The sequence below is a fragment of the Dermacentor andersoni genome, chromosome 5 (genome assembly GCF_023375885.2).
Source record: "Dermacentor andersoni chromosome 5, qqDerAnde1_hic_scaffold, whole genome shotgun sequence".
Taxonomy (NCBI): domain Eukaryota; kingdom Metazoa; phylum Arthropoda; class Arachnida; order Ixodida; family Ixodidae; genus Dermacentor; species Dermacentor andersoni.
In genome coordinates, this window is record NC_092818.1 from 19,272,120 (window position 1) to 19,298,401 (window position 26,282).

The 26,282-nt window shown below is 46.3% G+C and overlaps 1 protein-coding gene across 1 annotated transcript in view; it reads right to left on the bottom strand.

The window, feature by feature from the left end:
* LOC126529853 (Na(+)/citrate cotransporter-like) overlaps positions 1-25,461 on the bottom strand; it is a 92,462-nt gene extending 67,001 nt beyond the window's left edge. Inside the window, exons 1-5 of the mRNA XM_050177319.2 lie at positions 25,191-25,461; positions 9,708-9,777; positions 6,960-7,079; positions 2,530-2,646; positions 2,107-2,187 (exon numbers count right to left, since the gene is read on the bottom strand). Of these exons, the coding sequence (XP_050033276.1) occupies positions 2,107-2,187; positions 2,530-2,646; positions 6,960-7,079; positions 9,708-9,777; positions 25,191-25,461 (659 nt within the window). The remainder of the gene's footprint in view (positions 1-2,106; positions 2,188-2,529; positions 2,647-6,959; positions 7,080-9,707; positions 9,778-25,190) is intronic.
* Positions 25,462-26,282: the final 821 nt, after the last annotated feature.

Below are 26,282 nucleotides of genomic sequence, written 5' to 3' on the forward strand. Positions count from 1 at the left end.
TTATATTAAATGCTCGTGTGTTCGCAATGCGCTGGCCACAAGTGCACAGCTCGAGCTTGGCCGAGCGGAGGAACCCAGGATGCAGCGAGAACAAAAACGTGCGTTCCGAAACGAGACACCGCGGCAATCACACTATGAGTTAATGCAGGTGAAACCTGAGCAAATGCTTCTCACGCTCGCCCACGTACTACATATACTCGGGATCGAAGCCACGCCGTTGTTCGCGCTGCTGCAATACACTTTCGCAAGCTTTATTTCTTCTAACTAATGCATCGATTCTCCATAGAAAAACAAATACAAGAATGCACACAAGCAAAGAAGTTTCTTTTTCTTAACTACGTGGCTCCAGAAAAAGTCACTGCCAATGAAATGCGCACTGCACACTTTCATCGGTGGTGTGCCCGCCTTGCCGATTCGCAACTTGACACCCCATTCTTTCTTCTTTGCCGCATTTTTGGGGAACGAATGGAGACTCATTTCACTTGCCACAAGTATGTTGGTGCTTTGCGGCACGCAGCACCTGCGATTGCTTTTGAATTTCATCTTGCACAAACGATGTGTAAAAACAGATAATCAAGCCTACCGGCCGCCGCGAAGAAAGCAAGCAAATGCGCCAGCACCGCGCCTCCTGTGGTTACTCCGATATTCTGAAAAATATCGCCGATGGCCACAGGGTGGCGCGACAGTTTACTGAACTTGGGAATAGTACGTTGCTGCTATTTCTGAAAAAGAAACATCATGTAAATATGCCAAGCGGACAAACTATGCAGGGCGTGCAGAAGCAGAGCCGCATTAATTGAAGTGCACCTCAGGGTCCAGGCGACACCACGGAAGCGGTCGACCGTCAAATAAACACTTCGGTGCCCGCCGCTCTAGCTTGGCGGCTATGGCACTGCTAGAGGCCGTGGATTTGATCCCAACCGCTGCAGCCGCATTTCGACGGGGGTGAAATGGAAAATGCACGTGCACTTAGAATTTCAGTGTCAAAATTAATCCGGAGTCCGCCACTACGGCATGCCTCATGATCCAATTGTGGTTTTGGCACGTACAGCCCCATAAGCCAATTCAAATTTAATACTTCTGCCAAAATCCCAGGTGCCCTGCGGGGCACTGACTATGCTCCACCCTCTCAGAGGTTATGAAATATGGCGCCCAACAACGCCTCAAGCAAACACCTCTCCCTGCGTGTTTTGTGTACTACGCAGACAAACAGCAGTGGTGCCCCCAAGGTAACGTTTAATAATGTCTCACCACTCTCGTGTTAGACTAAACGTTGAAGAAATTAACCTTAACAGCGAACATCACCGTTAATTATTCTCAATGAAAGCATCCAGCCCGGAAAACTTCGCTTCCATCGATTCCCACAGTGCGTGGGATCTGCACAATTGCTTCTTTTTCTTTTTTCCATGATGGGCAGGGCCGCGAGAACGCGGCGTGTTCCCCACCACAGTTCACAGATTGGAGAGAGTTTCGGCATGATTAAGAGAGGTGTTCGTTAGCACTGCATTTCGCACAAGTCTGACGGCCTTGGCATTTCTGTGAACTATGGCTGAATCGCTGGCACTTAAAGCATCGCAGAGGATTTGCTACGTACGGTCTGACTCGGTTCTTCACATACCCTGTCTCGATAGTGTCGGGCAGGTTGCTTGAGCCAAACATAAGTATTAGGTGCTTGGTATTGATCTCTTGTGCGTTACGCCTCATTTTAATTCTTTTGACATTGGTCCCGTTCTGATCACTCTAACCCTTTAGAAGTTCGGCTTCAGACAATTCTATCAAATCAGCATCGGAGACAACGCAATTCATGGTACGGTGTAAAGTCGCTGGAACACCCCCAACATATACAACATTGGACAGTATGTCATGTGTTTCTAGAGCTTGGCTGGGTTTTTAGCGAGTCCGAGTGAGAATTGCCGAGTCTGATTTGGTGAGTTTAGTCTGAGCTCTAAGTTGAAATACATTTGAAAGTCTGAGCGAGTCCTTTCTTGAGTACATACGGCTAGCTTAGATTACCAGACGGAAACTTGACAAACATGAAAGTGTGTGGATAGCGTTCTCTTGTTTGCACACTACGAACGAAGAAGCGGAGCGGCATGCAGTGCTCACTTGAGGTTTCTGTACCCATTCAGCTGTTTCCGCAGGGCCACCTTGATGGTTCGTTCGGCATCCATCTTCAATGGGGCATCACTGCACGCGGCCGATATTTTTTTTGCATTGTATATGGTAGGCACGAGATACACACGAAGACGTCCACAGACATCAGCAGCACAGCGCCATAGCAGGGTGAAATCGTATCGAAGCGGCTGGCCTAGCGGTTATAATTTTGTTACGTTCGCTGTGCCAGCCCCCCCCCCCTCTCTCTCCCCAATGCCGCAGTGCGACATCCAGAGGGTAGTATGTGAATGGTATTATAATCTGCGAAGCTCCACACAAAGTTGCAGGTGCGTACATTGGACTCGTTCTTTACTGCATACGGAATGGTTTTGTATACGATAGTGGTTGCTACAAAGTCATTCAAGGCCAACTTACTAGTCATAGAGGGCTCCGCCACTGACGGTTTGCCACCATGTGATGGACGACACGACCATCATCGGTGCCAGCAGGCTCCACCAAGTGCCGATGGTCACAGCGTCCTCGCCGTACCGGCTGTGCAGAGAGTCGATGAGACTGATTAGCCTATCGCCTATCGCCAGCCCTCGTACGCAAAGCGAGATGACCTAGTGATGGTTCATTCGGCTGGTCGAGATTGAACACACTTGGCTGGCTCTCTGAGAGCGCCGCGCTCGAGCTTCGAGCACTCGGAGGCGCTCTTGCCTTCGACCTGGGAATGCGACCGATATCCGGCGGACTTCCGGTCGCGTGGCTCCTGCAGCTTAGCTGGGTGCCTGATTGGGTGAGCTGGTGATTGGGCGAGATGGCGAAGCGTACAAGTGCAAAGGTCAGACGTGAACGAGACAACTGGCAAGGATATGTACAGACTAGCAACTGAGTTGTATCATCAATGCACCTAGTTTATCAATGCGGTTATCACAAATACTCGCCGTTTTTTTGTTTCTCCCGTCTTCACTAGTACTGCCTTTAATGTGTTCGCATTATTAGAGCACTTCACGGATCCATCCATCCGTCCGTCCATACACATACATATACACATACACACATACGCATATACATACACACACATACGCATATGCATACACACACATACACACGTACATACACATACACATATACATACACACATACACATATACATATACACACAGATACACATACATACATACATACATACATACATACATACATACATACATACATACATACATACATACATACACATACATACATACATACATACATACATACATACATACATACATAAGTACGTACTACGTACTTGTTTGTATCTAACCGTTTTCCCGCCTACCTGAGTCACTGGTTAGACCGTGGTCGAATGAGTAGCGCAACGTGCGTGCTTGTTTGTATCGAACCGTTTTCCCGCCTACATGAGTCACTGGTTAGTCCATGGTCGAATGAGTGGCGCATCGGGCTGCTGTGCTGAGGGAACAAGGTTCGAAACCAACCGTCGGACCAACTTAGGTTACTGAGTACGCGACGATGTGTACATATGTGCCTGTCTTCAACGAACCCCTTTCTTGGCGACGTAAGTCACTGCAGATGCGGATCTAGGTAGGCACCGCCACCTTAGGTACCGCTGGTCAAATAATATTTTGGACGCCAACCTGGAGCCCTGGTATGTGCTCCGTTTGTGCTGGTCTTCAATGAACCTCTTTGATGCCAACTTGAATCGCTGGTTCTGTGCCAGTCGGTGTGTGCGCTCTTTAATGAACGCCTTCGACACCAATTTCAGTAGCTATGTGCCACTGGGAATGTGCCATTGTGCAATGACGAAGAAGATCCAACGCTCAACAGAATTGAAACCACGCCAGAAGGGTTCCTCGAGGGTAGCAACATGATGTTTTAACAAGCTGCGCCCAACTGCCGTTGGGGATGTGCTGCTTTTGAACGAACGCTTTTTCACGCGAACGATTTAGCGAGCTGCGCCACGAATGCACTGGGTATGTGCCGCTGTTCAATGAACCGCTCGCAAACTTAGGCCACTGAGTATGTGCCACTGAGCATTCGGCAAGCGAGGAAACAATTCTCAGCGTTCGTCCGCACCAGCGCGCCATGCATTTTGGAGGCTATTGCGCAGGCTTCACGGTGGCAGCGCGTCTAGATGACGCCTACTGCTCTTAAGGCGTGAGTCTGGCTAACATCTGTGGACAGAAAGACAACGATTTAGGTTTGAAATATAGTGTTAGAAAATCAGGCGTTATGGTGTTCAATGAAAACAGTGAACAGACAGTGGTGATACAGGGCCAGGAAATACCTCGGGCAACAGAATATAAATACCTTGGTATATGGATAAACGAAGGAAATAGATGTATGGAAACACAGGAAAAAATAACAGTGAAGGGGAAGAGAAATGCAGCCCTAATGAACCACAAAGCGCTATGGGGATACAATATTTAAGAGGTTGTCCGACGTATGTGCAAAGGTGTAATGGTTCCAGGACTTACTTTTGGAAATGCTGTTGTTTGCTTGAAATTAGGGGTACAATCAGGACTCGATGGGAACCAAAGGTCAGTGGGTCACCTCGCATTGGGCGCTCACGGGAAGACTACAAATGAAGCTGTCCAGGGTGATATGGGCTGGACTAGTTTTGAAGTGAGGGAAGCTCGCAGTAAAATTGAGCATGAAGAACGTCTGAGGAATATGGAAGAAAGTAAATGGGCTGGGAGAGTGTTAATGTATCTGTACAGGAAAAAGAAAACATTGATTCACAGTGGAGGAAAAAAACTAGAAAGCTTACCAGCAAGTATGCGGCCTGTAGGGTGGGCAACACAGCAAGTAAGAATGTCAAGCAGAAAGTCAGAAAAACTGAGATAATCTCATGTTTGGCGGCAATGGAAAAGAAACCTGCCATGAGTAACTACTTAAGAGTAAAAAACGAAATCGGAAAAGAAACAATTTATGACAACTCAAAGGGAAGCTCATTATTTTTCGAAGCGAGATCAAGATGCCAAAGAATACGCACTTGCAAAGCGAGATATGAGGAGGAAGAAACAGCATGTGCTTGCTGCGGTAAAGCTAGGGAAATGATGGTGCATGTTTTATTAGAATGTGAAGATATCTTCCCAGCGGTCTATTTAGTCACCACTGGCCTCCTTGAAGCCCTTTGGTTCAGCGAGAGCAGTGGAAAAGTATACATGTCCGCAATAGGGATTAGTCAGAGGCGATTGGAGGATTGGGGGAAGGAAGTAGGGAAACGACAAAAAACGGATACATACAAAAGCACAGTTCGCAATAGGGGATCAGAAAATTTGGTTGTGGGAGTTCATAGCGTTTTTCTTTTTTTTATTGTTTAACCTAGGTAGGACATTAGGCAGTATAATAGGAAGAGCTTGGTGGCGCAACCCACCGCCCCGTTCCAAAGGGGACGCTCACAACGCCCATCCGAAGCGCGGCAGACGAATCCCGCTGCACTACAGGCCTCATACATAACTCGTTTCGACGCTGCCACACGTTGTGTCACGGTATTGACTCAATGCTAACACATTACCGTCGACAGTCATCATGAGATGGGTTCGCAATTTTTTTCAGGTAGCTCCTTCGCTTCCTTGTATAAATTCGGCGCATTGGTAATGAAACTTCACTTGGTAGCCCGTGTTTGCCCTTGTCACTTGTCTCGCCCACGTTTAACCTTCGCGCTGCACACTTACGATCCTGCAGCTTCCGTTGTTGGCGCAGTGTCTGCCGCGGCCTCCTGGGTGGTTCGTCGGCTCCAGAGCGCCACGCTTGTTTAGAGCACAAGTGGCAGAGACTTGTTTCAAAGTCTTTCCTTTGCCGGCCTCCGATTGCTCTGGCGAGCGGCTGCGCATTAGCGTCGCTCACGCTTTCTCTCGCTTCGGTCAAGAGGGGGCTTCGCCTCTTTGTAATCCGAGTCACAGCGAGGTAGAGACCAGCCGAGTGTACCATTAGAAAATGCGGCCGAGTAGTGTGCTGAACGGCTCACTGCTTGAAATATTATTTACATAATGTGGTGCAAGGACAGAACCACAAAGATTACACAAAGATATACGTAACAGGCACCGTGACGTGCACCTGTGACGTGTGTTACGCATGTGAAATGTACTCGTGCGTCTTTGTGGTTATGCCTTTTCGCTACATCATGTAAATAAGCACCAAATCGACAAACAACATGTACTTCTGCTTCAAAATTGGGCCGGTCCAAGAGGAGGTGATGACGGAAGAACGTGCGATGCTTGATTGTTTTCCGCTTTGATTCTTCACATATTTATGCGTTAAGCAATCCGATTGAGCAGACATTTCATGGAAGATATATTTCAAAATTTATACCATTGGCCTGCCAAAAAGCACCTTAAGGGTTTCTTGATCTATTACAACTTATTGTAATCATCTGCCGCTACTTTTGAGATATTACCGGATTTCCTTGCGCTTAAGGAGAACACGCGTGAAACTTGACTCGCAGATGCTCACACAACACTGGCAACTCATGGAACAGCAGCACGAACTTTTAGAGATGCAGCCAATATTGAAATAATTATCGATGCCAAGTGTTCATATTGTATAATGATACTTTCGCCAGCTGAAAAAAAGAAGAACATTCCATATTGCACGACCAAAAAGAAAGCTTATACACATTATAAGTGAATTTGGTGGCGAAGAGACGTTATGAATTCACTGCCAATGATTGCCAGTTTTCATAGGAACAGTCAGATTGTTTCGTCGAAAATTGTTTTGATAAAAATTCATTTTGCTGGATTAGTTTTCGCAATTGGGCAAGTACCATTTGGAATAGAAACTTGTTTCGCAATAAGCGTACGATAGCAGGCGCGTAATTACACACACGCTGCCTATGCGGCACATACCCGTACCTGTGAAGGTACTCGACAAAGTACCGGTTGGCGTCGTTTGTGTACAGCGTGATGTAAGACACGATCACCGAGGCGTTCACCGCGCATATCAGCAGGTTTTGGAAGATGGTCACGTATCGCCTGCAATTGCAATTGCACGCACATTTGTATTTTCGGAAATCTATGGCAATCGGAATCTGAAATATAGTTATTTGTGAGTGATCCATCAACCACCGACGACAGTCGAGGTACTAATACAGGACGGTAAGCTGGCCGTGCATGTGCGCGTGATACAGGGTATCACAAAGTCCGGCCACATCACAAAGCCTGGTCAGCATCTGTTTAATTCATGTGTAGCTATAATGCCCAAAGGCAACCCAGAGCTTTTGACGGACGATGTGGAGGGCGCGTAGATTATATGGCTACCTCTCGTTCTTTGACGTCTACCAAAAGCGAATAATTGCTTCCGACGCAGTGCTGAATTCAGTTCAACTCAATTTTGTTTTCCTTACATGAGAGAAAAGAGCATTCGCTAAAAGCTGTTATATTTGGTAGATTCGCGAGGAGAGTGCTACGTCGACGCGACTGCAACGGACCGCCAACAGACAGTTGGGCGGCTGACTAGTTACTGCGTCATTGCTCGTCTAGAAGAGCACGTACGTGTGTGTTACACCGTGAATCTGGCACTGTGCTGTACACCTCCGCCAGTGCAAATTCTAATACCAACCCCAGCTATAGGGAGTAATTCGGCCGAAGCCTACCACATCAGAAAACGCAGTCGAGGTTTTCACGGAGGCCAGTTGGTCAGATGGATCATGAAGATATGTAAAAAGAACGCCGACACCACAGACGACCAGAAAAGAAAAGCCTTTTCGGCTCCCCTAATGGCAGATGAAATGCCTTTTTCTTCTGTGGTACGCGTCTTTTTACTTATCATCAGCACTAAGATGACTTAAAGGCGGGAGCATGACCCACTCTGACAGTCGCCCTGACGACATAGGCCATAAGCCCTCTCACTACTTCTTTGAATAAAATTTTGCCTGAGTTTCCTTATCCCCATACCATCTGGTATTTCTGCTTGAGTACGTGTTTAACTGCCTGTATTTTTGTATCTTTATTTTTTTCTAAAGTCGCCCGAAAGTTTAATATTATACCGGGTGTTTCGCGTAACATGAACCCGACCTAAAGTGTGGTACTTTAGACGAATGAAAACAAAGGCATATTTTTTGAAGACATATTGAGCTAGGCTATTTTTTAAAGTGTGACTACCTTGAAAATAATTTATTACGTTTAATTATGCAACATTCTAAACATTCATTTTACGGCATAAGTCTTGTTTTAAAGCTTTAGAGCGTGCTCGAAATCCCTGATATAGTTGTTTTGTATAAAACGTTATCTCTTACGTAGCTTTTTTTTTGCGCGACCTCCGAAGAAAACCGCAATAGAGAGAGAGAAACGACGTCACTGCGCGCTTGCGCGTCCGGATCAATCATGTTTCACAAGAACTAAGTCCACACGCCTGTCCAAAGCTGACGAGAGTGTTTGCATACGTGTTAAGCGGTGGCCTATCGCTTATCATTTAGGAGCATGGAAGATTTCAATCTTCACAGGGACATATGCTGGACGCTTCAGCTGATCGCTTTCTTTTTTCTTTTTTGCAAGTCCCTAACGCGCTTCGTTCTTTCGAAATACGATTGAGGACGCTGTAGTTTACCCGCCGTGGTTGCTCAGTGGCTATGGTGTTGGGCTGCTGGGCACGAGGTCGCGGGATCGAATCCCAGCCACGGCGGCCGCATTTCGATGGGGGCGAAATGCGAAAACACCCGTGTACTTAGATTTAGGTGTACGTTAAAGAACCCCAGGTGGTCAAAATTTCCGGAGTCCTCCACTACGGCGCGCCTCATAATCACAAGTTGGTTTTGGCACGAAAAACCCCATAGTTTTTTTTTACTCTGTAGTTTAGAAGAGGGGAGCGCAATGACGTCATGTTTTCACATTTCACGGGCTTTCACAGAGCCTTCTGCTTAAAGAAGAACACGTAAAAGATAACGTCATACAATCAATTTGATGCCGATGAGACGTTTCGACTCGAATCGAGTATTGCCACGCGCAACCTGTGTTGAGCGGTGGGGCCTTGGCAAAGAAGACGAGGACGTGCTTAGGCTTGTGTAAATAAATACGTTGCCTCCGAGATGCCTATGCGTTCTTCACTTGCGGCAATAAGCACAGCTATCGGAAGGAGTGGTCGAACATGGAGATCTTATAGATCAACAGGCATGTGTGTTCGTTATACATTGTTTAGCTGATAAGTACAAGACCGAACAAGGTAGAGTTAGAATGAACTGTATATTTAAGGTTGAACAGCGCGAAGTAAACAAGTACCACCGACAAGCGTTTCCTCGCGTCCTTTTCTTATTCGCGCTGTTCAATCTCATTTCTAAATATGAACCAACTAGCCTTCGTCAAGATCCTACTAATGTATATTTCAACACATGAATAACGCTCGACTATGTCTATAGGGAGCTTTAGCGGCAGCTCGATGCGCGGCCAGCGACAGCAATTGACGTCGATAAGGTTTCTTCTGCGCACGCGCCGTCATCAACATGAAGCGTTTATGATCCATTGGAAACGTGCGTGGGACCATAATGAACTAGTTCGGCAACCACATCTGCATGCAAGGGGTCAAAAACTCGAACAACCACCAAGTACTGTTCTTTGTTCTTGCTTTTCGGAACATTGTCTAGCGCAAAAAGAGCAAGGTGGGCCTACCTGGTTTCCCAGAACATGACATCTCGGACAATGCCTTGGGCGAACAGTGACGCAATCGGCACTCGCAGTACTGCAGGTAGTGAAGGAGGAGAAACAGAGCTACTTGCAGCGCGTTGAATACGGTACCCGAGCATAGGCACCAACATTTGTTTCGCAATATTCTCTGGAACACTTCGCACCAAATGATATTTCAGTCGCAGAGTAAAACTTGTCGGTGGAAAATCTGTGAGATTGGAATTTTCTTCCATAAGATTTGAGAGCTGGTGAAATGTACCAAAGTCGGAGTACAGGTGCACAAGGACTATCAGGGACCAATCGTGGCGCAGGCTACGCGCATAGACCCTAAAATGTGCGCTCGTCGGCTTTCAGGTTGCAGAACACTGCAAATGTGCGCAGAGGCGTCTCCATTATATTTATTCATACGTTATAATCAACACAGGACCAATTTCATGTTCCTCTTTGTGATGTGTAATACGTGTCGGAGGGTTCTGTAGATAAAAGACAAATTTTATGCAAGTAATGAAGGAAATAGGTGATAACTGCGTTCGAAATACTTTTGCTGTGCCACTTGAATTCCAAGGACTTACGCGTTTTGGCAGACCAAGTTGTCATTTCCCAAAAGTTGACGTAACTTCGGAACACAGACGTCATACAATATGACTTGACACTATAATGACAATGCAGTCGTTTCTTGACGGGAGCGTGACAACGTTTGATATGCGTTTTCACTAAGGATACATTAGGTTTTAGCAATGAAATCAGGCAATTAAAATTTTAATAGTTCGACTGTCTTGAAATAGTGACATTTATTCTTAATTCTCAGTTCATGAAAGAACTCGGCTGACACCTCTCTGAAAATATAGTTTTTTACACCATGCACGAGGACTATTCTCGCTAAAGTTCAAAATTTCTCATAAGCAGCTTATAGAAAAAAAAATATACATTAATCAGCATGAATGAGGCTCTGTTTAAAAAATTTAGAGTTGAAAGTTGGGCTGATTGGTTCTGCGCCAAGTGCGTTATAAGGTCTTCCTGCGATAAAAACACTATAGGAAAGGAAGCAGGTGGACAGGAAAACATTCCCAAATCAAAGTCAAGTGGGGGCATGGCTAGCCCCTTTACTCTACCCATTGACTATATTGCAATATCAGCATCAGTGTGAAGTAAGTAAGTAAGTAAGGGTTTTTATTTACAGTAAGCAGTATACAAAGCTCACTGCAGGGGCAGGGGCTAAAGGCAATCAAGCCTGACAAAGGTCCCTGTCCCTCCGCAGTTCGTGGCAGCTCATACGCTTCGAGTTCAACAGTAAAAAAAAAAAAGGATTGCAGTACAGCAGTTTCAGGAAAATGGACAACTAGCTACTTGCAAGAGTACACATAACAAATCACATAAACAAGAGAAATATTTATATAACATCTCTAAATAATCATACAGAAGAGGTCGCACGCACGCCATAATATATAGCTACACAAAATAAATTCAAGAAATTTGAAAATAAGAATGCATGAGGATACAATGAAATTTCATTATACATGGAAACACTCAAAATACTAATTTTTGAATGATTTAAGCATTGGTCGAGGCATGAAAATTCGCAGGTTAATGTTTATACTGTATACATGTGGTAATTAATAAGTTCCTTGCTTGTTTTTTAAATGCAGCGCTACTACCCTTAAAGTTCAATCTATCTGCAAGGATATTCAAAACATGATGTGTCTGGTACGCAGCACTTTGTTTTCCGTAATTAGTTCTTACTTTAGGTGCTCGTATCCTTTGTTCTCGTAAACAGTAGTATGGTTTTTCGATGCGGCTTTGTTCATATAATTTATTTTGTTGAATTACTTGGAGCAATTTAAAATAGTATAACTGATCAACCCTGAGCATGGAATGTTTTATGAACAGTGGAGCAGTTGGCAGATCTTGTAATTTTCCCCTGTACGTAAGTAACAAATCGATTTCATTTTTCGTTTCAGAATTTGATCTTTTCAATTAGAACTTTTATTACAGCGGTTACAATACAGTGCCCGTTGTTTAATATAGTGGAATTGATCAATGTTTGTCGCTTTATTGGTGTGAATTTTAAATTCTGCCCTGTATTAACTCAACTCCAGTGTTGCTGAACAGGGCAATGTCATCTGCAAATCTAAGGTTGCTGAGATATTCGCTGTTCATCCTTACTCCTAAGCCTTCCGTGTTTAATAGCTTGAATACGTCTTCCAACCATGCGGTGAATAGCATTGCAGAGATTGTGTCTCCTTGTCTGACCGCTTTCTTTATAGGTATCTTCCTACTTTTCTTGTGGAGAATTGAGGTAGCTGTGGAATCACTCTAGATACTTTCCAAGATATTTACGTAAGCATCCTATACTCCTTGCTTACGTAATGCCTCTACGACTGGTGGTATCTCTACTGAATGAAATGCCTTTCGTAATCTATGAAAGCCATATAGAGAGGCTGATTGTATTCTACGGATTTCTCGGTTACCTGATTGGTGCCATGGATGTGATCCGTCGTAAAGTATTCCTTCCTGAAACCTGCTTGCTCCCTTAATTGACTAAATTGGAGTGTTGCTCTTATGCTATTGGAGATTATCTTGGTGAATATTGACGCAATGATGTAGGGCTCCCGCATCGCGGGACGGCACACGCAAAGGTCGGCGCCATGAAAGACGATCGAAGCGCGTGAGCTGCGCGTTCTTCTCCTGGCCCGCCCTTAAACAGAAGCGTCTATTTTTTAAGACTCCGTCTTCAATCTACGTTACATTTTTCTGGTGGAGGTGCGGGGCACATGCTACCACTCCCAGATCGAACACCGCCTACAAGCCCAGTACGAAGTCCGCTTGAGCTGACTCCAATTCACGTACGGACAAGCCGTCGACTTCAAGGACTGCCACCTGAGCACGAGCCTCTACCCAACCGAGTCATAAGGATGAGTACCTCAGTTACGTCTTCTTGCTCAACCGCACCAACCGAGGTGGTACTTAACCAGCCGCGAATCCCCAGCTGCCTTCCCCCTTTGCATAGCTCCCAAGGCTTTCCTTACTTCTTCCGGCGTTACTTGTGGGATTTCGAATTTTTCTAGACTATTCTCTATGCCATTATCATCGTGGGTGCCACTCGTACTGTATAAATCTCTATAGAACTCCTCAGCCACTTGAACTATCTCATCCATATTGGTAATGATATTGCCGGCTTTGTCTCTTAACGCATGCATCTGATTCTTGCCACTTCCTATTTTCTTCTTCACTGCTTTTAGGCTTCCTCCGTTCCTGACAGCTTGTTCAATTCTATCCATTTTATACTTCCTTATGTCAGCTGTCTTACGCTTGTTGATTAACTTCGAAAGTTCTGCCAGTTCTATTCTAGCTGTAGGGTTAGAGGCTTTCATACGTTGGCGTTTCTTGATCAGATCTTTCGTCTCCTGCGATAGCTTACTGGTATCCTGTCTAACGGAGTTACCGCTGACTTCTATTGCACACTCCTTAATAATGCCCACAAGATTGTCGTTCATTGCTTCAACACTAAGGTCCTCTTCCTGAGTTAAAGCCGAATACCTGTTCTGTAGCTTGATCTGGAATTCCTGTATTTTCCCTCTTACCGCTAACTCATAGATCGGCTTCTTATGTACCAGTTTCTTCCGTTCCCTCCTCAGGTCTAGGCTAACTCGAGTTCTTACCATCCTGTGGTCACTGCAGCGCACCTTACCGAGCACGTCCACATCTTGTATGATGCCAGCGTCAGCGCAGAGTATGAGGTCTATTTCATTTCTAGTCTCGCCGTTCGGGCTCCTCCACGTCCACTTTCGGCTATCCCGCTTGCGGAAGAAGGTATTCATTATCCGCATATTATTCTGTCCCGCAAACTCTACTAAATCTCCCCTGCTATTCCTAGTGCCTATGTCATATTCCCCCACTGCCTTGTCTCCAGCCTGCTTCTTGCCTACCTTGGCATTGAAATCGCCCATCAGTATAGTGTATCTTGTTTTCACTCAACCCATCGCCGATTCCACGTCTTCATAGAAGCTTTCGACTTCCTGGTCATCATGACTGGATGTAGGGGCGTACCCCTGTACAACGTTCATATTGTAACATGTAACAACAGATTGGATCAGGTAACAACAGATTTGTTGAAGGATGGTGGGCAGATTGTTCTAGAAAAACTGGCCACCCTGTATACACAATGCCTCATGACCTCGAGCGTACCGGAATCTTGGAAGAACGCTAACATAATCCTAATCCATAAGAAAGGGGACGCCAAAGACTTGAAAAATTATAGACCGATCAGCTTACTGTCCGTTGCCTACAAAGTATTTACTAAGGTAATTGCAAATAGAATCAGGAACACCTTATACTTCCGTCAACCAAAGGACCAGGCAGGATTCCGTAAAGGCTACTCAACAATAGATCATATTCACACTATCAATCAGATGATAGAGAAATGTGCGGAATATAACCAACCATTATATATATATTTTTCATTGATTACGAGAAAGCGTTTGATTCAGTCGAAACGTCAGCAGTCATGGAGGCATTGCGGAATCAAGTTGCAGATGAGCCGTAAGTAAAAATACTGAAAGATATCTATAGCGGCTCCACAGCCACTGTAGTCCTCCATAAAGAAAGCAAGAAAATCCCAATAAAGAAAGGCGTCAGGCAGGGAGATACGATCTCTCCAATGCTATTCACAGCGTGTTTACAGGAGGTATTCAGAGACCTGGATTGGGAAGAATTGGGGATAAGAGTAAATGGAGAATACCTTAGTAACTTGCGCTTAATTCACTGATGATATTGCCTTGCTTAGTAACTCAGGGGACCAACTGCAATGCATGCTCACTGACCTGGAGAGGCAGAGCAGAAGGGTGGGACTAAATATTAATCTCCATAAAACTAAAGTAATGTTTAACAGTCTCGGAAGGGAACAGTAGTTTACGATGGGTAGCGAGGCACTGGAAGTGGTAAAGCAATACATCTACTTAGGACAGGTAGTGACTGCTGATCCGGATCATGACAGTGAAATAATTAGAAGAATAAGAATGGGCTGGGGTGCGTTTGGCAGGCATTCGCAGTTCATGAACAGCAGGTTGCCATTATCCCTCAAGAGAAAAGTGTATAACAGCTGTGTCTTACCAGTACTCACCTACGGGGCAGAAACCTGGAGGCTTACGAAAAGGGTTCTACTTAAATTGAGGACGACGCAACGAGCTATGGAAAGAAGAATGATAGGTGTAACGTCAAGGGATAAGAAAAGAGCAGATTGGGTGAGGGAACAAACGCGCGTTAATGACATCTTAGTTGAAATCAAGAAAAAGAAATGGGCATATGGGCAGGACATGTAATGAGGAGGGAATATAACCGATGGTCATTAAGGGTTACGGACTGGATTCCGAGGGAAGGGAAGCGTAGCAGGGGGCGACAGAAAGTTAGGTGGGCAGATGAGATTAGGAAGTTTGGAGGGTCAACATGGCCACAATTAGTACATGACCGGGGTAGTTGGAGAAATATGGGAGAGGCCTTTGCCCTGCAGTGGGCCTAACCAGGCTGATGATGATGATGATGATGATGATGATGATGAATCCCCACATCTTTCCATGGGGATACCTTCGAAGATGTTGAGGACTGGCTCGATCACTTTGAGCGTGTCGCAGAATTCAACAGCTGGACTCCAGAGCGCAAGCTACGCAACGCCTACTTTGCCCTCGAGGACTATGCGCGGACATGGTTTGAGAACCGTGAGGCTGCCCTATCGGCATGGAATTAATTCCGACGGCAGCTAATCAGCACATACGCCAGCCTCGATCGCAGGGAGTGAGCTGAATCTGCAATTCAGGCGAGAGTGCAGCGGCCGAACGAAAGCGTCGCAATGTTTGTGGAAGATATGTGTGGACTTTTCCGACGCACGGATCCATCCATGCCGAAAAAAAAAGAAGCTAAGGAACATGATGCGCGGTGTCAAGCAAGAGTTATTCGGTGGACTAATACGCAACCCACCAAAGACCGTTGCCGAGTTTCTCGCGGAAGCCATATCCATGGAAAAGGCACTGCAGCAGCAAACAAGGCAGTACAACCGCTACGTGTCGACCCTATCGCGTGACCTTCTCGCTATACCCTTGGACAATACCGACGCCTTGCGGGAGCTCATTAGGCTTGTTGTCCGAGAAGAGCTGCAAAAGCTTCAGGTGGCTCCAGTATCGGTACCGCGACTCGCTCTGGCTGAGATCGTCCGGGAGGAAATCAGGCAGGCAGTACAAGTCCCGGAGTGAAGCGAGACACCACAGCACGAGGTACGGCAGCCACAGCCTCGCATGTCGTATGCGGCAGCTGCGAGAAGTTCGTTGACCCCGAGTTTTTACGATGTGCGCGACGTCCCGGACTTTCATGGCGTGCGCGCCGTTGAACAAGCAACTGGCCACTTCAGGACTCGCCGCACGCCATTCATGTCTGAAACACGACCACCCCGCAAGAGCGACGTATGGCTCACTGCAGACCGGAGGCCCTTGTGTTTTCACTGCGGTGAAGCCGATCACCTCTACAGGGCGTGTCCTTACCGCCGCGCTGGGCTCCGTGGATTTTCACTGAATGCGCCGTGCCCGCGCAATGGTGAACGCCCCATGGAGATTGAAGCCTATCCCGCGGACGCCAGTACCTCGTTTGCCCCACGATTCCGTGTACCCCGGTCACCGTCACCCGCCCGAAACAGGTCTTCCAGCCCCATCTTCACGCCGAGCGCAATAAGGTGTCGCTCACCCAGCCCTGCCTCCCGGGAAAACGGAGTCCAGCGACCTGCGGAGGTGAGGTCGCTGACGTTGCGAACTCTGAAGATCCTCCGCTAAGACGACCGCGAGATGACGTAATTGAGACGCAGAGAAAGCAGTGTAGTTCGGTGTCAGTATCTTGCGACGTACCGGTTACCATAGATGACCACGAAGTCACGGCATTAATCGACACGGGTTCGGACACGTCTGTTATGAGCCAGAATCTCGCGCGTATCCTGAACAAAGTTTCGACGCAATGGACCGGGACTCAGATTCGTACTGCAGGAGGGCACCTCAAAATTCCAATGGGCCGGTGCACGGCACGAGTCAACATTCGGCGCTTCACGTACATCGGCGACTTTCATTTATTTCATTTATTTTCACCTTAAAGGCCCGAAGGCATTACATAAGGGAGGGCTTTAATCCTTGTAACAATGTTAGAAGAAATGTACAGAACAGTAAAGAAACAACAATAAACAAATAGAAGCCAGGAACAATAGCGAAAAAAAAGGAACATCGTGTTAGAGTAAGGGTAAGTGGGATCAGTAATTAAGCAGTGTGGTTATTTAACATTTCGCGGAACGTTTTACGGTCAGTGCATGACACGATATCTTCTGGGAGATGGTTCCAATGGGTTGTAGCGTCGGGGAAGGATGAAGTGTTCATGGCAGATGATCGGGTGTTAATGTTTGCTATGGGACGACTGTGGCTTAAGCGAGAGGATGCACGTAAGGGTGGATTTAACAGGGAATGCCTGGAGTGTCGATGGTAATAGAAGGTGTGAAGCAAGCAGAGACGAGAGATGATCCTGCGGGAAGCAAGTGATGGTAGTTCAAGTGTACGTTTTAGTGCGGTTATGCTGGTATCACGAGAGTAATTGGAAGTTATAAACCGAGCAGCGCGATTTTGTATTGCTTCTATGTCATAGGTTAGATATGATTGGGAAGGATGCCAGATAGATGACGCATATTCTAACTGCGGACGTACGAATGTTAGATATGCTAGCTTTTTTATTTCTGGTGATGCGGTTTTCAGGTTGAGTTTTAAATATCCAAGGATGCGTGAAGCATTAGAACAGATGGTGTCAATATGAGTTGCCCATGATAGTGTCGATGTCATGTGAACGCCGAGGTATTTGTTAGACGGTGCATGATTGATACGAGCTGAATTTATTGTGTAGGTGTGACTGGTTAAGCTGTGGTTGCGGGTGAATGACAGGGCTTTGCATTTAGTAAGGTTAAGCGGCATGTACCATTTCTCGCACCATACTGCGATGGAATCGAGATACTGTTGTAGTGCGGTGATTTCATTCGAGCCTTTGATTGGGGAATATAGGACACAGTCATCCGCGAAAAGACGTAATTTATTCTTAATGTTAGCAGGTAAGTCATTGATGTAGATGAGGAAAAGTAGAGGCGATAAACCAGCGCCCTGTGGCACACCCGATGTTATGCTGCTAAGAGATGAATTATGGTTATTTGCAGAGGTAAACTGTGTGCGCCCTTTTAGGAAGTGTTCAAGCCAGGTAAGCAAGCTATTTGGGATTCCGATAGATGCGAGTTTTTGAAGTAGGTGATTGCGGGAAACGCGGTCGAATGCGTTTGAGTAATCCATGAAAATGGCATCAATCTGCAAATGTAGGTGTATGAAATGTAGAATGTCATGGGTGAACTCGGCGAGTTGGGTCTCGCATGAAAATAGTTTTCTGAAGCCGTGCTGGTGAGGGTAAAGGAAGTTGATAGATTCCAGGTGAGACATTAGGTTGGATGAGATTATATGTTCTAGAAGTTTAGAAGGAATGCTGGTGAGAGAAATTGGGCGATAATTTATAGCACGGGAGCGGTCGCCAGTCTTGAAGATTGGTACGACATGGGCCTTTTTCCAGTCGTCGGGCAAGCTTTCAGTCTTTAAGGATTGCGTAAATATTAGATGTAGTACCTGGCTAGAAATGTTACTGGTGTTAACTAGTATTTTGGCGTTAATTCCATCACACCCGGCTGAGGTGGTTAGTTTGAGTGAATTAATGAGGCTACATATGCCATCAGGGTTGATCTTAATGTCTGGCATTAATTTTACTGGGAGTGCTGGTATTGGTTCAATGAGAGCGTCATTAGTGTTGGAGAAAACTGAGGTGAAGTAGTCGTTAAAAGCTGACGCGCATTTCTCACAGTTAATGAGATTACCATCCGGATCTGTTAGTTCAATCTGTCTAGAATGTGTCTTTACTGAAAGTAAGCGCCAGAATTTGTTGGGGTTTGATCGTAGAATCGTCAGAAGGTCATGATTAAAGAAGTTATCTTTGGCTATCGTCAGCTCCTGAATATATTGGTTAGCGCACAGTTCGTATTTTCCCCATGTTTCTGAGCTATTTGTAAGTTTAGCTTTTCGGTAAAGCCTTTTCTTTTTAGTAAGGAGAGCTTTCAGCCGTTTATTAAACCATTCATTGTTAGAGTCGGATTTCACGAGAACTGTTGGTATGTATCTAGCTTCCAGGTTGAGCAATACATTCTTATAAAGTTCCCAGTTGCTATCGACAGTTCTTGATAAGTAAGACTGCTGAAAATCGTTAAAAAATTTATGGAGTTCGTTATTTATGGCGTCAAAGACCGCCCTTTTGTAATCTTTTATTATTTTTGTTATGGGTGACTTTTTCTTAAGCGCTATTGTCATGCAGATATGGATGAGGTTGTGATCGCTGAGACCGGGTAGTGTGGTAACGCTCTTTAAGCTATCAGGGCAAGATGTGAGCATAAGGTCAAGGGTGTTATCCCCTCTTGTAGGACATGATATCCCCTGATGTAGGTTGAAGTCTAGAATAAGGTCAATAAATTGTTTAGCTTCGGATAACGGTGACCTGTTGGTTACAGAAAGCAGAGGCCAGTTAATGTTAGGGTAATTGAAATAGCCAAAGAGGTGAATAGGTGCGTTAGGGAATTTGTCAGTGATGTCGGTTAGTGCTTTACGAAGTGAATCGCAGAATGAAGGATGGCTGTCCGGTGGCCTTCGTCATTCTTCCTGAATGCTCGAAGCACTTTATACTCGGCATGGATTTCCTTCAGGCGAACGGTGCCATCATCGACTGAGAAGAATGTGGAGTCAGCTTCGCTACTGCGCAAGCCGTAGCGAACAACAATGGCAACGACCGTGACATCGCGCTTCGCGTAGCTGACGATCACGTCACCTTACCACCCAAGAGCAGCGTGCTTACCCTTGTCCGATGCTACATAGAGGACGACGCCGAAGGAATTGCGGAGGCAAACATCCCTATGCTTCTTGAGCGCCACATTTGCATAGCGAGAGGGCTTCTTCAGGTGCGCAACAAATGTTCAGCCGTGTTGCTAACAAACTTTAGCAACGAATATCGGCATGTACTGCGAGGAACGACAATCGCATTTCTTCGCGAAATCATTGATGTTACTGAAATTGCAACATTGGAAATCGCATCGTCTCCGCAATCTGAATTACCCAGCCTAAAAGAACGGATTCACGTTAACGCTGCTCTGCCAGACCATCAGAAAGACCGTCTACTGAGTCTCGTGAATGAATTTGCGGACTGTTTTTCAACGTCGTCCAAAGTACGGCGCACGTCCATCACAAAGCGCCACATTGTAACGGACGAGTCCGCACGTCCTGTTCGTTACAGAGTGTCTCCAGTGGAAAGGGAAGCGATCAAGCATCAGGTGAAAGAGATGCTCCAAGACGACGTGATCCAGCCGTCCATAAGCCCGTGGGCCTCCCCTGTAATGTTAGTCAGAAAGAAAGACAACACACTACGCTTCTGTGTAGATTATAGAAAGTTGAACCGTGTCACCAAGCGCGATGTATATCCATTGCCACGCATCGACGACGCATTGGATCGTCTCCAACATGCCATTTTCTTTTCTTCGTTGGATCTTAAATCAGGGTATTGGCAAATCGAAGTCGATGAACAGGATCGTGAAAAAACAGCGTTTGTAACACCTGACGGGCTTTATGAGTTCAAAGTTCTCCCCTTCGGTCTCTGTTCAGCACCTGCCACCTTTCAGCAGATGATGGATACCGTGCTTGCTGATCTCAAATGGCAAACCTGCCTCGTATACTTGGACGACGTCGTCGTGTTCTCGAGCACGTTTGACGAACATCTCGCACGACTCGAGAGTGTCCTCGCGGCGATCCGTACTGCCGGCCTCACCATCAAACCTGAAAAATGCTACTTCGGGTTCCAAGAGCTCAAATTTCTTGGCCATGTCGTTGGTCCTAAAGGCGTCCGATCAGACCCCGACAAATTAGCTGCCGTAGAGGAGTGTTCGCCACCCACAGACAAGAAGGCTGTCGAACGCTTCCTTGGTTTGTGCGCATATTATAGGCGCTTCGTCGAGAGATTCTCAAGAATTGCTGAGCCTCTGACACGGCTCACACGCGACGATGTGCCTTTCATTTGGTCGGACGAGCAGTAGCAGTTGTTCAATGAATTGCGCAAGCGCTTGCAAGCGGCCCCAATACTTGCTCATTTCGACGAAGACGCTGTCACTGAAATTCTTACTGACGCCAGCAATACGGGTCTCGGCGCAGTTCTTGTGCAGTTGTAAGCTGGTGCGGAACGCCCCATTGCTTATGCGATCCGCAGTCTCACCAAGGCTGAGAAAAACTACTCAACCACTGAAAAAGAATGCTTAGCGGTTGTGTGGGCAATTGGTAAATTCCGACCCTACTTGTACGGTAGACCCTTTAAGGCTGTCAGCGATCACCATGCCCTGTGCTGGCTTGCCAACCTCAAAGATCCTTCAGGCAGACTAGCCAGTTGGAGCCTGCGCTTACAAGAGTGCGACATTACAGTTGTCTACCGATCTGGAAGGAAGCACAGTGACGCCGACTGTTTGCCGCGCGCACCACTCCCTACGACGTCCTCGGACCGTGACCATGACTTGCCATTTGTCGGCGTTATCGACGCCATAAAGATGGCTGAGGACCAGTGCGCTGACCCTTAGCTGCTGCCGCTGATCGAGCACCTTCAAGGAGCTGAAGGTGTCTTACCTCGGTCGCTCGTGCGCGGCTTATCATCGTGCTCTTTGCACAACAACGTCCTTTACAAGAAAAACTGCGGAAGCGGTCCAAATACGTACCTCCTTTTCGTGCCGTCGGCGCTGCGCCAAGACATTTTGCAAGCCTGCCATGATGAGCCATGTGCGGGACACCTGGAATTCGCTAAGACATTAGCAAGGATACGCCAGAAGTTTTACTGGCCCCGGCTTTTTTGTTCTGTGCAACGGTACGTGAAGACGTGCCGTGATTGTCAGCGCCGCAAGAAACCACCAGTTAAACCAGCTGGCTTTCTCCACCCTGTGGACCCTCCTCAAGCACCGTTCCAACAAATAGGACTGGATATACTTGGGCCATTCCCAGTGACCTCTTCGCGCAACAAATGGATAGTCGTCGCTACCGACTACTTAACCCGGTACGCCGAAACCGAAGCTCTTCCGCAAGCAAACTCATATGAAGTGGCCAAGTTCTTTGTACACCACATCGTCCTACGACATGAGAACAGACGGTGTAATATTTTATATAATATTGGAAGTAAGCTAATGGGCCTATAATTTTTCGATTCTGTAATCTCTCCCTTTGGTGGATTAGTATAATGTAGGCATTCGTTCAGTTATTTGGGACCTTTGAAGTCGATAGGCAGTTCCTATAAGGAGCCGCTAGTTTTTCAAGCATTGTGTCTCCACCATCTTTGATTAAATCGACTAGTAGTCCATCTTCTCTTGCCGCTTTCCCCCGCTTCATTTCTTACAAGGCATTCTAACTTCATCGCTATAGTTATAGGAGGAGCCTCTGTAACCTGTTCATTACTACTTTAAAAGGAGATATCGTGCCTCCTTGGGTACTGTACAGGTGAGTATAGAATTCTTCCGGTGCTTTTACTATATCTTCGAGATAGCTGATGATATTACCCTGTGTATCTGTCAGTGCATACTTCTTGGTTTGTTCGATGCCTAGTTTACTTCTCACTGTTTTCAGGATGCGTCCATTTTTTACTGTTTCTCCAGTCTTTCTCGCGTTATAATTTCGAATATTCCTTATCATCTCCTTGTTGATTAATTTTGACAGTTCCCCGAGGTCTATCTGATCTCTTGTATCGGACACTTTCATTATTTAACGTTTCTGTATTAGGTCCTTTGATACTGGGGAGAGCTTACCTACTGGTTGCCTTGGGGCCTTACCTCCCACTTCAATTGCTGCTTCTGAAGCCAGCGTGGTTATGGTTTCATTCATTGCCTCTATGTGATCTTCATCTCTCTGTTCTGAGGCTGCAAATTTCTCAGAAAGTGCTAACCTGAATTGGTCTGCTTTTACGCTTACTGCGTCTAGGTTGGCCTGTTTGTTGTTGACGAATTTTACCCTTTCTCTCTTCAAATAGAGGTGAATCCTAGCCCTCTACCTAACACATCCTGCACTCCTACATCCTGCACTCTGCTGGGATCGGCAGAAAGTGTGAAATCAATTTCATTTCTCGTTTCACCATTAGGGCTTTTCAAGGTCCACTTCTTGTTCCAACGCTTCCTGAAGAAAATGTTCATTATTCGGAGCTTATTCCTTTCCCCGAATTCTACCACCACCTCTCCTCGAATGTTCCTAGAGTCCAAGCCGTATTTGCCAATTTCTTATTCACCAGCCTGCTTTTACCCCACTTTTATAGTGAAGTCGCCCATGACTACGGTAAACTGAGTTTGCACTTTTTGCATCGCGAATTGAGCACCTTCGTAAAACTGCTCTATTTTTTCATCATCGTGACTGGAGGCTGGAGCGTGGTTTCGTGCTAACTTGATTCTATACCTCCTATTTAGCTTTATTATGACTACTGCTGCCTTCTTATTAATGCTGTAGAATTCGTCGGTGTTGCCCGCTATGTCCTTATGAATTAGGAATTATACTCCGAACTGCTTCATAGCTGGTAGTCCTCTATAGCAGAGGACGTGACCATTTATCAGCACTGTATCAGCTTCACCAGTTTTTCTAACCTCACTAAGGCCAATGACATCCCAAACAATGCCTGATAGTTCCTCAAAAAGTCCTGCTAGGCTAGCTTTACTCTAGAGGGTTCGGGTGTTAAACGTTGCAAGGGTCAGTTTCCATTGGTGGCCTGTCCGGGTTGAGAGATTCTTAGCACCCTCTGCTGCGTTCCAGGTCTGACCGCCGCTTTGGTCAGATGCTAAGCAGCTGCTGGGGATTGAGGGTCATTGGGTATTGAGTAAGTCATTTGGGAGGGAGTGGCTGAATACTGTACTAGGGAGGCCAATTCCTGTTCTGGTGAGAGAGTGTCTTGTTGAAACTTAGTGAGTTTTCCTAATTTGGTTGTACTGGATTAGTATAGTCGCACTTGCTCTCGGCGTTTTTGCCGGTGTCAGGCGCCACTCCAAGTCTGGAGATGTCGTTTACTGGGGGAGGCGAGTTCGAGTTTCCCATATTAGAAAAAAAAAAAAAAAAGATACCGCGCAGATTTGAACTTTTGACTGTGGCAACCAAGCATGCAAGCTAGCTCAGTCAGATAATCCTGCGGGCTGTCAGGCTACTTTAGGTCGGAGAAATCCAGCTCAGACGATCCTGCGCGCCTGAAAACATGCTTGAATTATCCGCGGTGTACGGGTATTCTGCAGTTTACATATACATTCTTCTAGCCTCGCCAAGGCCTAATACATTCAGGATAACACCTGATAATTATTAGGAGAGCTATGGTAAGCTAGCTTCACTCGATAGAGTTGGCGCGTTGAATGTGATTGCAGTGAATTCCGAGGATCACCCTGTTCGTATCCAGTAATCTTTCTGTCACCGTTTGCTGCACATGAAGTTTGATCGCCGCCACAGTAAAGGGCTCCGCACAGCTGTTGGTCAATGCGAGAGCATGAGAGAATTACTGCGGCGATGGTGTGCACTTCGTGTTTTGACGTGGACGCACCTTTTAGAAACTCAGTGGGGCTTCCAAGTGAATCTGAACCAGGACTGGTACATTCTAAAAAAGGTTGCACACTTTGCAGTGTGTTTTTCTCACCGAACGACAATTGTCATCAGCCTATGCTTTCGTTTCCATTCTTAGGAACTCTGCGCTAACTACTTTCTTGTCAAGAACGCTGTGTGACGCTGATGAGACGCGTACCGTTCGTGACGTGGACGTACGCAGTGCTCAAAAAAGGAAAGGCACACGAGATAGATGACGATTACCGTTGCGTGACAAAATATACGGCCCAAAGCGAGTAACTATTATTAGAGTGCATAGCTACACTGGCTCTAAACAGATTTTCTGTTCAGGATTGAGGCGCCACTACAAATCTTAAGCCTGTGCTGGCTTGGACAGTGACACAAATGCTGCGCTCCGAGTACGGAAGTCAAACGATAAAGCTCTATTTCATATTGTTGTAAATAATCGTTGATTAAAGGGACACCAAACATTGAGCCGGGTCAGATCAATAGGTCTTCCGTCTAGCATTTCCTGTATGCCTATATATGACTGTGTTGCGTGTACTATCACAACTGAACGTCCTGGTGCAGATACTGCAGCTCACTGAATAATGATAATGTAGCTTGAATAAATATTGCGTAGCATCATTCGGGTGTGCAATGGGCGCTTGGTTCGGCGCCCATTCATCATCACGACGCGGCGTCCTTCTCAAAATATGCAGCGTGCAACAGAGACGCGGTACATATCTGCGAAGCATCCCGCCTTGCTGCGATATTTCCAGGAAAAGTGGAAGCACTCAACTGCTCTCGTCGGCGTTGCCGTAACCACGCTTGGGCAGCGGCGAGTCCTTGCCCGGCAAGACGACAGCGCCGTCCTCCATGAACGACGTGCACTTCTGGATGCGCTGCGCGCGCTGCGGGTCCCACAGTGAGGAGCGCGTCGGGTAGGCCGGCTGCGCGGGAGGCGTGTGCTTGGGCTGGCGTGGTTTCTTCGCCGTGAACTCGCTGTTGTACATGACGAAGTCCCACAGCGCCTCCTCCGTCGACTCCCCGAACGAGGGGCCCTCCGTCATGTCCACGCTCAGCACTGCACGAAACGACGCCTTCTTTCGCTACCGCGCCATCACCATACGTAACGCCTGTCCCTCGATTAAAGAGCGAAACGACACTGTTTAATGTGGCAAATCAGTACTGCGGAAACTCTCAAGGTGAAGGAAATTTCATGTAGGGGAAAAATTATCATCCGCGATGCTTCTAGTGGAACTCATATTGGTTTACTGGAGAGGAAACGTAGTACTTGAAGAAGAAAAATCCGTCCTGGTCCTGAATTAGGACGAATTTTTCGTTACAGAGACCACAGACCCTGAGCCTAATTAAAGCTTCCTAAGACATAATAGCCCAAGTAGATATCCCAGCCGTCACAAGAATCAAACAGAGCATGACGATTCGCTAACTCTGGCCAGGCACACAACACGAAGACAAACCGATATGCAGTCACCTTAAGGAACTTTCACCTGACAATGGAAATGGAGAGGCACTGCCAAAAAAATAGAAATGAGAAAATTAAATAAAAATATGGAATTTAATTCAAGACCGAGATGGAACTGGGACTTTTTTTCTAGAAACCAGACTCCAAAAAACTATATGCACTTACCCCCCCCCCCCCCCACACACACACACCTATCTGGTTATGATAGTTAACTAGACTGAAATATAAGCCAGTGACTCTGATTGCAGAATTTTGAACTACCCTGATGACGGCAACTTAATACGTCCGTTCCTGCCAATGTCCTGGAGTCTGAGCACGTTAACACAGACTGTATTGCCGAAGTATCGCTTCAACCGGGATACATGCACGACGTCACTAGATCACAGGCTAGACGGTGTACTGTCC